This window comes from Saccostrea cucullata, unplaced genomic scaffold (genome assembly GCF_032062105.1).
Source record: "Saccostrea cucullata isolate Sc308-1 unplaced genomic scaffold, CSIRO_AGI_Scuc_v1 ctg2005, whole genome shotgun sequence".
In the NCBI taxonomy this organism is placed as follows: Eukaryota; Metazoa; Mollusca; class Bivalvia; order Ostreida; family Ostreidae; genus Saccostrea; species Saccostrea cuccullata.
The window spans coordinates 49,382-67,869 of NW_026940840.1; the positions used below are offsets into that span (position 1 = coordinate 49,382).

The 18,488-nt window shown below is 33.8% G+C and overlaps 2 protein-coding genes and 1 long non-coding RNA gene across 3 annotated transcripts; all 3 read right to left on the reverse strand.

Moving 5' to 3' along the window:
* Window positions 1-1,607: 1,607 nt before the first annotated feature.
* LOC134256421 (isonocardicin synthase-like) lies at window positions 1,608-2,188 on the reverse strand. The gene is made up of 2 exons (XM_062739064.1): window positions 2,087-2,188; window positions 1,608-2,030 (listed from the first exon to the last, which is right to left on the reverse strand). Exons 1-2 carry the CDS (start codon window positions 2,186-2,188, stop codon window positions 1,608-1,610), a joined length of 525 nt encoding a protein of 174 aa, XP_062595048.1.
* A 1,184-nt stretch (window positions 2,189-3,372) lies between these two features.
* LOC134256422 (E3 ubiquitin-protein ligase TRIM45-like) lies at window positions 3,373-5,016 on the reverse strand. The gene has a single exon (XM_062739065.1). The coding sequence runs from the start codon at window positions 5,014-5,016 to the stop codon at window positions 3,373-3,375; it is 1,644 nt and encodes a 547-aa protein (XP_062595049.1).
* Window positions 5,017-9,083: 4,067 nt separating this feature from the next.
* On the reverse strand, window positions 9,084-10,658 carry LOC134256418 (uncharacterized). The gene is made up of 2 exons (XR_009989725.1): window positions 10,579-10,658; window positions 9,084-9,398 (listed from the first exon to the last, which is right to left on the reverse strand). It is a non-coding gene; the product is annotated as an uncharacterized LOC134256418 (long non-coding RNA).
* Window positions 10,659-18,488: the final 7,830 nt, after the last annotated feature.

The window sequence follows — 18,488 nt, forward strand, 5'->3', positions numbered from 1 at the left end:
GAAAAAAAAATATGTTTTTATCGTCTGTCACTTAATTTGGCTATGTTTTCTACCATTAACAAGTAACATATTTTCACCGGCAGAAAAATCATATAAAAATTTTATGTACATAAGATAGCTGGCGACAGTGTATGCATACTCTCATTTAAAGAAAGGTCGTGTCACTGTTAAGGTGAGAATGTTTATGATGATGATGATGATAATATGGAGAATTACAGATTATGACCTATTAATTAGAAAGAAAGGTCCAGACCGGAATCTACTCAAAAGCTCAGGATCGAGCGTCCTTAAGAAAAAAAGTATTATTTTAAAACATATATCCGGATGTAAATATGGGTTCTTCAGGTTATCAAATCCTGAAAAGTCCTTATCGCGATAAAGGTTTTAAATTGATAACTGATAACTTCTTTTTTACAGATTAGGCTTAACTAAGCATACACTATGCATAAAAGTTTTAAACCTTTCAATGTTTTAATATTTTCAAACCCTAACGGTAAACAATAAAACGCCCTTTTAAAAATTGCCATGGCTAAGGAGTTTGCTTCGGTAAATGTATATATAAACGTAATTGGCTATAACCGTCAAGTTAAGATCTTGTATATATGAAGTAATTGGGAATGAAAGCCATTTAGCTGTAGGCGTCAATTCATTATAAGCGTGCTCGTTATAAGCACCATCAAGATGATTTTGCAAGGCTATTGCGCAAAATGATAGAGGAGTCTGCGAAGCAGGGTTTCTTCTTTATGTTTAAAAAAAAGTTATTTGTGGGCCCCTCTTTCGCTTCAATTTTTGAAATGTTAAAACCTTATTGCAAATCAACTTGACACCAATAATCATCTTCCAAAAGTAATATGGATGCTGTGTAAAATATAAGAAGGGTTCTGAGACCAAGCATTATGTCTCTTTGGAAAAATAATCATCTTTTTCTTCTACCCCATTTGACCCCCAGGGTAAGAATGAAAATTCTAACATTTTTGCACACCTACAGTACGTCACCAAATACCTTCATTTGATTTGGCTAGATCGTTTATTGAAGTAGACGTCCATGGTATAAACATCATTCATCGACATTTATTTGGCTTACAGGTTATAGAAACCTTATTGCACTTCTAGAAGATACCAGGCTATCACCATCATCATCATCATCATCATCAAAACAATGATTTGGAGTTAAATGGTCGTCCAAAAGATGATTTGACTATTACGTAAAGATATTAATGGTAAAAGAAATCGACGTACTTTCCATACAACCTTAAACTTTGTATCAGTTTTCCGATTTCAACAAATGCATTGATCAACTATTGAAGTCTTTTTAAAGCACAGACATTTTCTAGCATTTTCATTGGGGGTTTTCGTCACTTTTCTCGAAGAATTCACATGGTATGAATCTAATAAAACCGAAGACAATTTCCAAATTTTAATTTTAATTCCTTTCAGATTTCCAATAATATTTATTAATTTTACATTGACAAACGTTGTAAAACATAATATTGAAATATTCCAGTTCTGTCAACAGCTGTGGCTATACACTGCACTACCTTATATCCCGGGACAGTTCTATAGTTAGCTGAGGAAAGAAGCACTGGAGTGTGTCCAAAAATTATCATTTACCCACCCTTTTTCACGGTTGGGAGGAGCGCCGACAACAGATCCTCTGCCTCTGTTGACTTCAAGACTTCCGAGTTTTGAAAACGAACAAAACAGTAGTAAGCCGTTCCAGGTTCTATTTTTCGTTCCATAGCATTCCCACAATGCACCTCATCAACCCTTTGGCGGTAAATTTCTGTCATCAGTCTGTTCAGATCTTGACCGATTGTGTAACTGTCGGGAAATACCTTTTTGAGTGTGGACAGGAAAACTCCAGTTGAGCAAGCTGGGTCATACAGTCTGGTTTTCTTTACATAAGCGGACGCCATGAATTTGATGGTGTAATCTCTGATTCTTTCTTCACCACAGCTCAGCATGAGGTCAAAGGCGTCATCAATTTCCCAGCCCTGTGGCGGGGAACAGAGTTCCTCATGCGATGATTGCTTCAGAAGAGGTATGGAAAGACTAATTCTGGCATTCCAAATGAACTGTTCATCACTTGGTTCATGAAATACAGTTTTTCTGATTTCTCAAATGGACAGAAATGCACAATGACTTTGTTATCGGTTATTCTTTGATCCACAAAGAGACCGAGGAGCATGTTCGTCAAAATGAAACTGCAGTAGAGTTCAGGAATCTTGTTTTAGGTGAAAAGCAAGAGGACTTTTCTGTCCACGACCTGTTGGGGATCCAGGAAGTGCGATGTTGAGGTAGAATAACCCCAGAGGCAGCACAAATGAACTAACATCCACCCTAGAGCCTATGTGCAAATTAAAAAAAATAATTCCATAATTAATAAATATTTCATCAGCGATTAAAATTTGACTTAAGTCTTCCTGGAGCCGGGAGCTTAAATTTAATGTACTTTGTAAATAATATTGTTTACGCGTGGTCTTTGAAAGATATATTATCGAAAGAAAGAAAATATATAACATATATATTATTTCTTTCCGCTTTATGAATTTAAGCAAACCACGTCAGACAAGCTTTTTAGGAAAACTAATACTTGTTATACTATATATATTATTAATAAAATATAATAATTTTGTGTTCTAAATAATTGATTAAACAAATATCTTACGAAACTTCATTTATGCTCTTTTTAATTCTTCAACAGAGTCTTCCCTTCCGAGACAGAACAATGAATTTATAAAAATCTACAGAAATCCGAATTATCAAGATCAAAAATTCAGTAAAAACATTTAATGAGTGAGAGACATTATATTTGTAATGTTGTCCAATTTTTCAAGTTCCAACATTGTGAGAAATACGTTTGATTATGCATTATTTACATTGTTGAAGCCAACCATTGCTTCAATTTATTCCCTGCACAAATATAGGTGATAATACAACATGAACATTGTGCTGTTGTAACACTATATCCTTAATTGCTCATTTTTTGCTTTTAAAATTTAAAAGTTTTAAAGTAATGCTCTGCCTTTCTTTTTAAAAAATCTGACCTCATCAAGATTTTTTTTCATATTCAAAAAAATTATCTTGCACAGATTATTCTTTAAATTATTAAAATGATATATGTAACTATTGTAAAGAAAATCTTGCTGAAATCATCATTTGAGTACGTTACAATGCTTTTTATTGATTATATGCTTATGTATTCATTGCTGTACAAAATTAAAAAAAAAAGACAATAAGCAATTTGGATTATACCCTGTCTTATGCATCATTAAATATTTCCATATACTATCTTCTTTTTACTATCTAAAACTTCACAATAATATTTCCGTTGTTTTTATCATAATACAAACAAATAAAAAGATTCAGTAATTACATGTATTTTATTTGTTTCACTCTTTCGCTATCAGACTCAGCTACAAAGAGATGGTCTTTAGTATTCACACATAAACCCCATGGATGATATAGTTCACAATTTTCAATGTAACTTAGGAACTGTCCATCTCGGTCAAGGATGTGGATACAGCTGTTAAAACGATCTGATGTGAGGATTTGACTCTGACTGTCTGTTGTGACACCGACTGGTTCAAAATATCTTTTGGCAGTTGGGGAATGACCAGTGTGCCTAAATCGCAAATTTCCAATTTGATTGACCACCACTACTGCTCTGGCTAAAATGTCGGCCACACAAATATCTAGGTTTCTGTTCTCACTGATGTATTTTGTAAAGTAACCAGATGAATACAGAGGTTTACCTGTATTATCAAACTTAAAGGTTTCTTGTTCACTTTGGCCAGTGTAACGAACAAGTTTGGATTGCTCTCCATCATCACTGTCCATGATTACCAGGAGGTCATCAGTTAAAGTACCACACACATTGCTAGGTTTCCATCCATGTAGTGTAATCCATTCCACGATGTATCCCTTTCTTACTTTATTAATCGACCTTCCTTTATAGTCAGTATAAATTAGATCCTCACTCTTCGTCACTGTGATGTCATCTGGATTGTTCAATGATATGGTCTGAACGGACTTTACTAGTTTGCCCTGTAGATTGTAAAGTTTTAAAATATTGTTATTCCCACGGGTCCAGATCTCTTCATCACTGAGACAGGCAATATTGTATATTTTATTTGTAGCATTTATAGTGGTAATGAGCTCTGGTTCATCAAGCAGCCGTCTGACTTGAGTGTTGGAAACAGTTTCTGGCGTCTCCATTGCGTTACCATGTTTTGTTGTCATTGATAATTCTGATAAAGAACCAAAGAGTTGACGAAGCCGTTTTGTGTTAATCTTCTGAGGGGAAAATACTGGTAAAGAAACATTAACATCTGGAGGTAAACGCCTGAACTCATCGTTTCTGGATTTGTGTGCTAGGGAAAGATCGTTGGATTCAAGAATTTTCTGAAGATCAAAAATACGATGTTTTATCTTGGAGGTAAGTTGTGTTATGATATTTTCCTGTTTATCTAAAACAGAAATGTGCTTAGTTTTCATGTCATCAATTTCGGAATTTTGTTTGTTGACAATTAAGTTAATTTCTCTGTGCCAGTTTTCTCCTTGTTTGTTGACAGCTGTTTTTAATTTTTGATAGAGATTTTCCAACTTGTCCTTTTTATTTTCGATGTCTGCAGCGATCTCTTCATATTTTGGGTAAATTCTAAATTCAAGTTCTCTCAGGTCTTTTTTGATATCTTTCGTTTTAGAGCTAAGCTTTTGAAAAACATTTAACAAACAATGTTCTTTATGTTTACCCGAGGAGATGCATGTAGAACAGACAGGCATGTCACATTTATCACAGAATAATTGACAATTCTTAGAATGTTTTTGACATTTTGGATTGTTGGGTGTTTTTCTTTCTGAGTATGGCACGACCTTGTGTCTTTTGCTTGAAAGATGCTTCCCTTTACAGGCTTCGCAGAGGTTGATGAAACAAACCTCGCAATGATTTTGCACCACATCTTCCTCACAAAGGTCGCATCGGAGGATGTCTTGAGCACTATATCGGGGATCCATCACCAATGCCACATGCTCAGGTTTACTGAAATTTAAAAGAAGGACAGGAAAGTTGTTTAAATGTCAAATATTAATAAAGTACATTGACATTGATTTTGACTGGCCTGGTTGTAATATTTTTGGGGAACGTAAACTATTTAAACTATAAAACAGTGTAACTTTAAGGGAATTCAACCCATTTTTCAATAACATTGAGATTTCATTTATTTACAGAACATACGGAAGAGATGATCATAAATGGATCCAGTTTGTGGATTATTTTTTTAGTTTGTCGAAATATGATCGTCTATAGTCAGTAACATATCAAATATAAAAAAAACTGGAAATTCTATTTTTTTTCCTTTCGAATTTACAAGGATACAATTGGTGTCGACAATTATATGCATGCAAATATTGTTAAGGACCCTCTCTACACAAGTGAATTTTTTTCGGACATTGAGAAAAATATATTGTATAAAGGAGTTAATATCGAGATTATTTATTTAATTTTCACTGAATGGTGAGTGGCATTTACCCCCGGGAAAATGTTCAAAGACGACAAAGTCTCGGTGAATAGAAGTCACTATTAATAACTTCAGTAAAGAAAATACATGTAAATAACATGTTCAGATAATTTAACTTGGCCTTATAAAATGTTAATATTACTTTAATGTATTACAAATTGAGTAATATATTGTAAATTTCTATTTTTTTTTTGAATTTAGATCTAAGGGCAGATCACTCTAACTGCAGAAAAACACCATGAGAATCAGAACTCTTTAGTGTGCAGTGTAGAGAGGGTTCTTAAGCGATAAAAAGTAGTCGTTTTATCTAAATACTGAAATACCAAATCACGTAAAACAGTGAGCGAGTAATTCACTTTAAGCACCAATCGTACCTTAATGACAATAAAAAAATCCATAATATTTAGTCTCACCTATAAATCTAACATGGCTTTTGGATAGATCTGAGTACACTGATACCATATCTGCTTGTTTTGTGATCATGAGATTTAGGTTCTTGTACTTTGGTAGATTAAAATGACTTCTATTAGTTTCAACGTGCTACTTTACAGATAAAAGAGTATACAATCATTGTAAACTATGTGGTATTTGCAGATATTAAAACACCCTATCTGTAGATATATTTTTCCATACGTGTGCAAGGGTAAATGTTTTTCTACATTTACATGTAGTTGTGAGCAAAACTATGTACCCTAGTGATGAACTGTTAACTATATTTTATGGGGAAAAAGTCTGCCAATGAAATCGAAATAAGTAGAATTTTCATTAATGTTTCCATGTAAAAAAAAACAATAAGTATGTAAGAGGATATCTATGAATTAAAAAAGTATGGTGTCATTTAAATTTGTTAAATGTTTAAAATATATGTTTTGTAAAACCCTCTGTTTTGACAGTTATTAAATGTAATTAAATTCTTAGTTGTTTTTAGACATTAAAAGTATATTTTCCTACCCCACAAAAATACCATAGTCAAACTATAGTTTATTATAGGCAACTATAGTTGGTACATCTAGATATGGTAGATCAAAGTAGTATTACGATGAATATAAGATTGTTAATTGATGATTTACATAAGTTAACCAAATATCTAATACTAGTATGAATACACCATATCGTAACAATATCGGTGTAAAAAGTTTTATTCTTAAAGTTTAGACAAATATTCCTTAAGGTAAGTCACTCGTCAGCTTTTTAGAAAAGTTCACGCAGAAGCTTTTACTTCAAAACTACTTTTTAAAATTCAATTTTTATAACATATTTAAATTCAACAATGTAAATTTTTTAACATTCAATGAAAAAACTGCTCAAAAATCTACAGAGAAGCAAGATTTATGAGGGATTATTTCTTTTGGTGGAAGGATATTTAGCAGAAAATTCTGCAAATCTGCACATTTATAAAATTTAATGTTATGGAAATTTAGACTCACATACTTTTACTCGGAGAATATTTTCCGTTTTGATATTGCTAAAAATATCTAATATAGGTCTTAATTTATATTTTTAGACTAAGTTTTACACCTTCCCTCAACAAATTTTTCCAAAAAATGAAAATATATTAAAGAAGTCAAGTTCAAATTTACACCATTTTTTGCCCGAAAATCACATATTTTGACAAATATTTCAAAATTAACATCACTGACCCCACCTTTTTCGTCATTATTTTAAACTACTCGATACTTGTGACTGATCAGCACTCAAGTCGTAAAAAGTTTGATATAAGAAAATTTTTTATTGCCTATTAAGTTTTTAATACCCCAAATATGTTATTTTTTAGTGCAAAAAGGTCACACAATAAATTTTGCGCATTAATTTGCAAGATTTGTTTGAATGATAGATATTCAAACTATTTTACGAAAAATTAGATTAAATTTATTGCCATGCTTACATCTAATCAAATATAATAAGGGTTAAAGTAATTAACCAAAGAGATGAAATTTAAGTGCAAAAAGGTCAACTTAAATGTACCGTAGATCAGTAGGATGCACACTGACCCCCTATTTTCTTTGCGATTTTGAGTTACACTTTATGAGTACTTATCCAAAATATACTTCTCAAAAAATCCTTGATATAAAATTTCAGGAGTGACTTACCTTAATATGCAATACTCTGAACTTAAACATTAAACTGTTAAACAGTTAAAATCACTTTTACTTGCTGTTGTTCTTACTGATACCGATCATGGCAAATATTAAAACGTTAGACCAATCAAATCAAATATTTTTTAGCAATGAGTTATTGAAAAGTACACTAGTGCTGTAATCATGTTCCAAAGATCATCTAATCCATACTAACTATGCTAAAACTTGGATATCTTCATTTAAAAATTGGTTCAGGAACCGTGGAGAAAAAAAGCTTCCCCATTAACAGTTAAGATCTGCCATGTACTGTTTTCCATGATCTAGCAAACGGAATAATTCGGTTCTTTTGATCGTTTTACCTACAAAAAAAATGAGTGTTAAATGAGGCTTAACAGGCTTAAGGGTTTGCTATTGTGTGCAACCAAGTGAGACTCACTGAAAATAAAAACCTTAATATCTTTAAAAATAAGACTTACCAACACTTGAAAACTGGTCCATTTCAGCTTTATAATGAAAACCATCTTTGGGTATATGGAGCTACAGCTTGCAGCTATGAAGTGCACAATACACCTGCAGGACTGCGCAGCCACAGGTTTTAGCAGTGCATTAAAAAATCCAAATAAATATGAAATAGTTTAATAAACAAAGTGGCACAACTATTTGTGAAGAACCATTCGTTTACATGAAAACTGACTGCAACAGGTACAATTCTTTAAATGCATACTTGTCAGTTCAACAGGAAAATGTTAGCCATGAAAGTAGTGCCAACCACATGGCAATGTGTTAAAAATAGAATTAAAGAGACTCACTGTTGTTCTATAAATAACACTTTATATGAAAGCCCAAATTTATCTAAAGGATTACTCTATGGTGTAAACAAAACAGGGAAAATAATGTTAGACAATTAATTTTCTCCTTTAAAAAATATGCTAAATAAGAGATTAAAAATCTGTAGGGTAATGAAAGTGTGCAATTTAAATGACACTTGGTCCACAATGTTTACTTGAGTCATATTTGTGTTCTTCAGATTTTGCTCGTTAAAACACCATTTTTTACTACACATTCCCATGCAAGACTTTGATTCCCTGCTTTAGGGTTTAATTTTCATTGACGAAAGATGAACAGAGTTAACAAACACCAGAGACCCTTTGATAGAAAAGCTCCATAGAGCCTTTTGCTAAGATGACTTAAGATATTAAAATGTCTTTGAATATTGTAAAAACAAAGTCGCAAAGAAGAACAAAACAAAAGGATGATAAATGAACTTCTTATAATTGTTTATCACTTCCAGAATATTATATTTCTTTTAACATGTTAACCAGCATATATACAAGTTTGACTAATTTTTTTTTAAAGTTTCTTTACAGATATAATTAAGGTATAATTTTAAAAATAAACTTCAATCTTAACAATATAACTGCAGTATGAGGATATCTGGGACCTGTGTTCTAAGCACTGGCTTCAAAAGACTGAACACATATAAATCAGGTAAAAAAATTAATTACAATATCCTTTACCAAGATCCCAAAATGTTCTTCATTGGAAACTTGTGGAAAGTTCATATATGTATTTTTGTTTATTGTCATCATATAATCTTTTTCAATGATGTTCGGAAGGTTCAACACATGTGTAAATACTACCATGAAATCAGATATAACTTTCAAGTCACATTGTAATTAACAAAATCAGAGTTTTCATATGTTGCTGATATTTTCTCCAACACTGTTTTCCAAACGATTGAGACAAACCAACATGGACAAAGCCTCTATCATTAGAACCATTTCCTCTTTAACTTTGAAATCTGTAAAATAATATAACATAACATTTAAAAAAAAACAACACAGTATCACTATCAAAGAAGAAAATTTAATTGAATGATAAATCTTTACATCATGACAGTGGTGACTAAGAAAAAAGCATTAAAAGATAGGCAAGTAAATTTCAGGGCCAAAGAGTACACATCCCTCAGCAATTATGGTAACATTGTAAATATTGGCCAAAACTGTTTGTTGCATTGAATATACATGTGTTTCTCATTTTGATTTACAATTGTGCACATCACAGTAGTTTAATCCATATACTAGAGATAAATGATTATAATTTTATACAAAGAGGTCAACCATAAATAAGATCAAGGTAAACTCAACTGGTGGTCATGTCATCCTTCTTTGGGAAGTGAATGATCGAGACAAGCTAATAAGATCATGTTCTTAAATGAGGCAAACAATTTTCAGTACAAAATCTTAAGGTTAAAATCCAAGGTCAGGATTTGATAGCAGAATTTTAAAAACCTGATATAATTACCTGTGTTAATAAGCTACAAGACGATGATCAGAAACAGTCCCTCTTAAAAGAAATTGAAGACTTTAATTACTTAAAAATAACCTCTGATGTGACCTTAATGGCTTCATACAGACTGTTTACCTAACATTTTGTTTACTGTTAAGGTCAATGCAATATACATGTACATTGATCTATTTTATAACATGATGTTATAAACTTACATAAGGCTTGATTAGCATCCATGGGTACAGTACAAGGAACTAATTTTGTTTCATAAATCAGCATCTGCATCAGTGAATATAGCATCAGCTTTGATTCAGCAACCAGCTAGCATTAGGATAAGCATTTTCAAAAACAGGTAGCTGCTAAGCATTGCTAATATCAGCATCAGCAAGCATTTAAATCAGCATCGATGCTGAAACAAAGTTAGTTCCCTGAGGGAGCTGTAGGCAGACTCTGACCATGGCTTGAGACAATTTGATGGACACAATATTATATATACAACATTCATTTAAACAACATCTTTCTTTTCATCCAACTGCATATACATTTCTCATCATAAAAATTTTACATTCTTTCATTCTGTAGACTTAAGAACATCTGAATTCAGCTCACTATGATATAACAATTATACTGTGTTAAACCCTTATATTAAATTTACAGAATCATGTCATTGTGATATAAAACGCATCTCATACCTTATTATAGAACACCTACAAGGGAGGGTCTTGGGAGGGCTCCAACACGGCATCACATGAAGTACAGAAAGTGGTAGTCCATCTGAGCAATGTTCTTTTTAGTGAAACAAGGCATTCTGTAAACATGGTAAACAAAGTAACAATAAATATAAAAAAGTTCAAAGAAAATTCTTATAATTAAGTCTAGCTATTAAATAATATTAATATTTATTGAAGGGTGTCAGTGTTTTAACTGAATGGTATTTATTTACTGAAAGTGCATCCCAAAAATTTTATCACTGAGGTCTTAAAAGAATATAGTTTTGCTTCAATATCTTGAGCTATGTGACAGGAGACGGGAGCTGAAAATGCGAAGGAGTTCAGAAATACAGAGAGGCACACAACAAAGTCAGGAAGGAGTTGAATAAAGCAAAAAATACATGGATTGAAAAGCAATGTTCTGAAATCGAAGAAAACCTTCAAAGGAACAACACCAAGAAGGCATATCAAGTGGTAAAAGAGCTCACCACAGAGAAACAGACAAGACCAACAAGGACCTAAGATAAGTCCGGAAAATGCCTAACTGAGGAGAAAGACATAATATAATAGACAGATGGACAGAATACTGCTCCGAGCTATACAACTACTAACTTTAGGGAGACCAAGCAGTATTAAACTGCCCAATGGCAAACATAGAGGAGGATCCACTTCCGAACCTACGAGAAAAAGTCGAAGCAGCAATCAATGCTATAAAAACAGAGAAATCAGCAGGTATTGACAACATACCCTCAGAAATAGTTAAGGCTGGAGGAAAAGCAATGATCACAGCTCTTACTACCATCTGCAACAACATCTGGAGCACTGGAATATGGCCAACTCCATGGACACAATCACTGATTATCACCTTACCAAAGAAAGGAAATCTACAGTTATGTAACAACTACCGGACCATCAGTTTAATAAGCCACCGAAGCAAGGTGATGCTGAAGATCATTTTAAATAGACTCAAACCTGTAGCAGAGACCATCATAGCTGAAGAACAAGCAGGCTTTAGAACAGGAAGAAGTACCACCGAACAGATATTCAATTTACGAATAATCTGCGAGAAGTACCTACAACATAACAAGATCTCTATCATGTGTTTATTGATTTCAAAAAAAGCCTTCGATAGAGTATTGCATGCTGCCTTATTGACCACCATGAGGAAATACAACATCAATGCCAACCTTGTTCGAGTGATTGAAGAGCTATACAACATACAACACTACTAATGCAATTCTCTTGAATAATAGCATTGGTGACTGGTTCCGCACAACAGTAGGAGTTCCTTTAGGCTGTCTGCTTTCTCCCACCCTCTTTAACATCTTCCTTGAAAGGATTATGGAGGATGCTCTAGATGACCATAAAGGCACAGTCTCCATCGGAGGAAGAGCCGTCACAAATCTGCGATTCGCTGATGATATTGATGGCCTTGCAGGGAAAGAGACAGAGCTAACTAGCTTAGTAAACCGCCTTGATCAAGCAGCTTCTGCATATGGCATGGAGATAAGTGCAGAAAAAACAAAGTTAATGACCAATAACATCCAAGGCATCGCCTCCAAATTCAAGGTCTCGAGACAGTGAAGTCATTCAAGTACCTTGGATCCATCATATCAGACGAAGGCTCTAAACCAGAAATTATAGCAAGGATTGCACAAACAACCGCAGCATTAACGACATTAGAAACCATCTCGAGAGATAGAAACATCAATCTACGCTCGAAAATCCAGTTAATGCGTTCCCTTGCTATGTCGGTCTTCCTTTATTCCTGTGAGACCTGAACACTTACGGCTGAGCTAGAAAAGAGGATTATTAGCACGGAGATGAGATGCTATAGGAAGATACTTGGCATCAATTACAGGGACCATGTGACCAATGCAGAGGTCTGCAGGACAGTCACAGAAGCCATAGGACCTCACGATGACCTTCTCACTATCGTCAAAAAGCGGAAACTAAGATGGTACGGCCACGTTTCTCGCTCAAGTGGCCTTGCAAAGACCATCCTGCAAGGCACAGTGAAAGGAGGACGAAAACGGGGAAGGCAAAAGAAGAGGTGGGATGATAACGTATCCGAGTGGACTGGACTGAGCCTCGCTGAAACCCTAACAACGGCAGAAAACAGAAATTTATGGATGAAAGTGGTGGATAGGTCTTCCAAGGTGCCCCAACGACATCCACGGAAGTCAAGGGATAGGTGAAGTTGAAGGTGAAGGTGAAGAATAAGTTTGGAAAAGTTTAGAATATTTTATATGATGACTTTGTAAAGAGTTAATGTGCTCTGGAATACTTACATGTATAGTAAATTTGTATCTTGTTTATTGTTTGCAAATGTATGTCACATTAACTGTAATATGAATTACATAATTTTTCTACATATTTAAGATAATCTTGTACATTACCCCATTTTCTAATCAATATTTACATAATCTTCATTTACAATAATTTTTTCAAGGAGTTATCAAGCTATAGCAGTTTCCCTGTCTTTGATGAAATCAATTTATGAATTCACCATTTTTTTTTCAATTACACACTCATTTTGGTTTGGTTTTTTTGTTTTTTTTTTTTTGGTTTTTTTGACTGATGCAATTTCTTCATATTTTGGTGCGATTTTAGTCTCAAGTTCTGTTAAATCTTTTCCTATATATTTTGTTTTGGAGCTGAGTTTATGTAACACATCCAGTTAATGATGTCCCTTATGTTTACCTGAGTAGATACTGGTAGATTAGACAGGAATGTCACATTGTCCACAGTAAAGTTCACAGTTCTTGGAATGCTTTGGACATTTTGGATAGTCTGGAGTCGATGTTCTTTCTGTATATGGCACAACTCTGTGTTTTTTTGGTTGAATCAGATAGATGCTCTCCTACACAGGCCTTACCCTTACACAGGTTGACATTACACTGCTCGCAATGACTGAACTCCATTACTGATGTTTCAGCCACTAGTTCTGATGTAAATGTATAGGATAATGGTTAAATACCACTAATACAATTCTCATTAAATAAATTGTTTTGCTCATTAACTATTTCTGAAAAGTATTGTATTTAAAGCAAGAATAAAGAAATTTAATACTGTTATTTGATAGAACTTTGTCTTTAATTTTGAATGCCGTGAACATAGTTGAAGAATGTTTTTAGAGAAAACGTAATTTGAAGACACATCACTTTTCTTTTTCAGACATTAAAGTTGCATGTACAACTTATCTGTTAAATGTAAAGTACTTAAGGATATATGATACGAAATGAAGCTTGAAAATGAAATTTTTTCATCAACAATTTTCATTTTATTCATCTTAATAAAAAAATGTTTTTTGAAGTCTAAGAAAAAGTCTTATAAAAGTTGAAATTTATACCCTATAAAAGAAAAGATATTAGTTTTAAAGTAATTAAGATTTTCTTGAATCAAGCCTTGGATACACAGTACCAATATTAGCTTATTAGCATGATATGAAATAAGAAGTGATTTGTCGTGTCTTGTAATAATAGATAAACTTTTTACACTATGTATCATAGAATACATGACGGAAATGGAAGACAAAATACCAAATACAGTACCGACCGGACACAATCTACATATGTAACACCAGAGCTAACCCGAAGCAGACCCCGGGTTTGCTTCGCAGGTTCACTCGGAGTCCGCTTCAGGTTCGCTTTCAGAAATTTGGGTGCGCTCCGGGTTTGCTCCGCGTTCGCTCGGGGTTAGCTCTGGGTCCAATGAAGCTAACCCGGCGTTCGCTTTCTGGGACCGCTTTGCTCACTGATGCGTGAAGCGGACCCCGCTTTAATCTCGTCGCCAGTAAGCTCCACCCCTTGAACCGGTATATTCCAATACAGTAATGGAATGTCGGAATCGATCATTGTTGATTTGGCGGCGATCGATACATATTCACTGTACATGTATATCAGGACATTATGGAGAACAATTCAACGTAGATTTATAAATATTTTCATGATTTCTCAGCTCTCTAAATTTCGAATCCGAGAAATTCCAAATTATTCAACAGCGGGCTATTTAGCATTTATTATCCTTTATTTGAAAATGTAAACAAGAACAGATAAGGAAGAAAAGGGTGTTGAATTGATTTTCAATCAACAATGTATCGAATGGTGTACAAGTGAGACTGATGAAAGCATTTTAACAAAATACCTTCCAAATCCATACGTTATATAGTTCTAAATTATATTTATTCTTCTTTATGTTTTGCTAAATCGTAGTTTAAATGTTTGACAAACACTGAATTATACTATCTATAAAATTAACATATTGTAAACGTAATTCATTTAGATTTTGTTTATAGTAATTACACATGGAAAGTTTGAAATATATATTTACCGAACATTTATTTTAAAAAAAATGAGTATTAGTATATCAGGTCTTTAATACGCTCAGAATTATGGAGCGAGTATGATTTTAATCATAACAAAAAATGACAAATAATTGTTCTCACGATTAGAATATAATATGTTTTACGGTGTGACCGTTGGGGCGAGCGCAGTTGTACCATCAAAAACACTTGAGATCAGCCACTTCGAACGTCAAGCCGCACGAGATATCTCGACTACCTGTGACGTCATACGACGTCACAAAGCTCGTCGGAGCTTACGGAGACTGCCGAGCGTCTGTTTGAAACTATACAACAAGTGCAATTTTTGTCGAAAAACATTGCAGTGTTATTTCTTGTTTCTTTGAAAGATTTCTACAAACTGAAAGTCTGATATATGCTTTACGTCATATTTTATTTATTTATTCGGCAATATTCGCGCAAAGGACATTAGGTAGTGCAGGAATTCTGGGAATGTTGCACAGAGAAATTTGGCTGACGTATGTACAGATTTCAATCCGAATTTCCTCTGTTCTTACACGTTAGTCTATTGAGCTCGCTTCGCGAGCGTCGCTTCGCGACGCTCGCTGCGCTCGCTATTAATATACCAACCTACTTCACATACCCACATTAGGGGCCTTTTAAACTTTAAAATTAAAAAAAATATATGTCTAAATATTTAAATATAACTAAATACAGGAAAAATCAGGACGAAAAATAAGAGATCGTAACTGTTAACTCTCATCAGAGAGACAATTTCTCATAATGCCCGGATACCTATAGCTATTTAACTAAAATATATTTGTGGATCAATTTGCAGTAAGAAAACACAGTGCTGATATTCCAATTTTTTTTTAAATATTGGAGATTTGACAATTTTCCATATATAATATGATTAACTTTAATCTTTAATTTAAAGAAATGCTGTGTGGATTCATAGATACGTTATTGAGCATTTTTGATTCCTTAAATGCTAATTTTATAAACCTTAGAATCGGACTTCCTTAATAAGTAGAACACAAATTAACTCATTCACCGAATTGAAAATACAAATAGTACCTAATAACAAGGTAAAAACAGATTTATGTATCGTTTCTGACCTGTAGATCTAACATGGCTCCTGGACGATAGTAATTCTTCCTAGTTTAGTCATCGTCATGTCATGAACCGTCTTCCTGTCGCGTGACTTAAGTACTTGTACTTTTTTAAATTAAGGTCTTTTTCCCTATTATTATTTTTCTTCCAACCGATTTTGTGCAAGCAATTTCTCAGAGATGGCCCATCCGATTTATATCAAACTTTCAGACGTAAAAGATCTTCAATCGACCTTGCTTTTTGGTATTGTCACTTCAGGTCGTGAGATATGGTCGATTTTCTAATTTTCAAGGGGTCGGCTTGTCCATGAAACTCCTCCAAAACGACTAAAGATATTGACCCAAGATTTCAAGTGAGTATACATGAAGGTTTGCTGAGTTGCAATTGAGTACCCAAATCTTTCTAGCGCAAAAGGCGCCGAAGCTCGGTAGGGCCCGAAAAAATGTCTCAGAAACATCTCAAAAAATTTGACACATTTTGTTTCATATCTTTGTACCTGTTCATAATTTGTTAAAGCATATTGAAGAAAAAATGTGCAAAATGTTAGGAACATTCATATAGTATCACGAAAATGGACTAGCTGCTCCTACTAGGGGCTCAGAGGGGCCAAAATTCTTTCATCTATAACTCTCTAATGATCAATATTTTGTTATACATTACTGTTATACATTACTGAGGCAAAAGTATTTATATTAACAACTAGCAACAATATATTATAAACTTTTGATCATATGTTACGTAATTATGGGTCAAAAGGGGTCAGAATGTCAAATCTTTATTTGACGGTTTATATCTCAAAATGGGGGAATATTTTGATAAGCAATATTGAACAAAAGATGGTAGGAATAATGTTTTAAACAATATGCATACCTTGAATTTTTGTAAAACGGTCCAATTAAGGACTTGTAGCGATGGCCCCTAAATATTTCTATTTAGCATATCTCCACAACGAAAAGAACTCTCTGAATAAGCGCTGAACAAAAAGTCTTCAAAATCATGAGACCTTTCAATTTATATCAAGAAAGAGGGGCTGACACCTCAAATTATTGGGTTCAGAGTGACCAAAAGTCTTTCATCTTTAACTTTCTAATGATCAATATTTTGTAATACATAACTGAAGCAAAAGTATTCATCAACAAAATAGTATAAAATTTTGATCATGCGTTACGTAATAGGGGGTCACAAGGGGCCAGAACATAATGTTATATCTTTGATGCTCAGGATATTGTGATACAAGTCAGAAGAATTAAATTTAACTAGTGCTAATTGTAACGGGGACCGTTACAGATGTTCCCCAAACGCTCCCCAACTCCCTTTTGGTGCCATATTCCCTGTAAGCTTCATTGAATAAGACAAACTCGATGCATTTAAGACTTTAATAACGTTTACCCAGAAGTATACCAAGTTCATTCAAATTTTGCGTGCGCATGTGAATGCATGTGCGTAATGACCATATCATCTTGTCTACACAATCTATATATTTTAATATACTTAATATTAAAGTATTTAATCCAAAAGTATTAAAAAGATACGCTCATTCAAGTGTTTTTTTTTATTTTGCTCATTTCACGTGCATGCACGTGCATACATGAGCATGGTGACCATACTTTCTTGTAGATGTCCATTACATCTATCTATGTTCTAAATCCCACCCCGTTTGGTTGAAAACCAAGGGAGTTATAGCTGTTTAAAGTTTCAGCCAATCAGATTGCAGCGCACATACATGCACGTGTATGCATGTGCATGGTGACCATATTTTCTTGTAGTAGTCCAGTATATCTATCTATGTTCCAAATCCCATCCTGTTTGGTTGAAAATCAAGGGAGTTATAGCTATTTAAAGTTTAAGCCAATCAGATTGCAGCGCACGTGCATGCACGTGTTTTCATGATAATTGCTATATATCATGTTGTAGGATATCCTAATGCATGGCTATTTTCAAAATTTTAAAGGATTTCGTCAAAAAACAAGAAAGATATTGAGACTTTAGTTTCAGCCAATCAGAGCAAAGCGCACGTGCCTGCGCGTGGGATCTTGCTATTTTGACCATGTCATAATGTCTATGCTACTAATATATCCTTATATTATAAGTTTCAAAGCATTTCATCAAAAATTTAAAAAGTTACGCCTATATCAATTAAATCGGTCATTACACATGTTGCACGTGCACGCTCTTGCAAGCACGTGCGCGCAAAATGACCTTCGTTCCGCAAATCTACATAACATGTCTACTGACCCTAAAAACATTTCACCTTAGTCGGATGTATAGTTTACGAGATCATTCCCGGACAAAAAAGTACCCAGGAAGAAGAAGAAAAATAATAATAATAAGAATAAGAAACAGAGTAAAAACAATATGTTCCCCAACTTCGTTTGGGGAACATAATGAAGGAGAATTTATACCATTCTCATTTTACGAATACCTCAGTCAAAATCTTATCTCATCGTATCGATAAATTCAACGGAAGACCTACTCG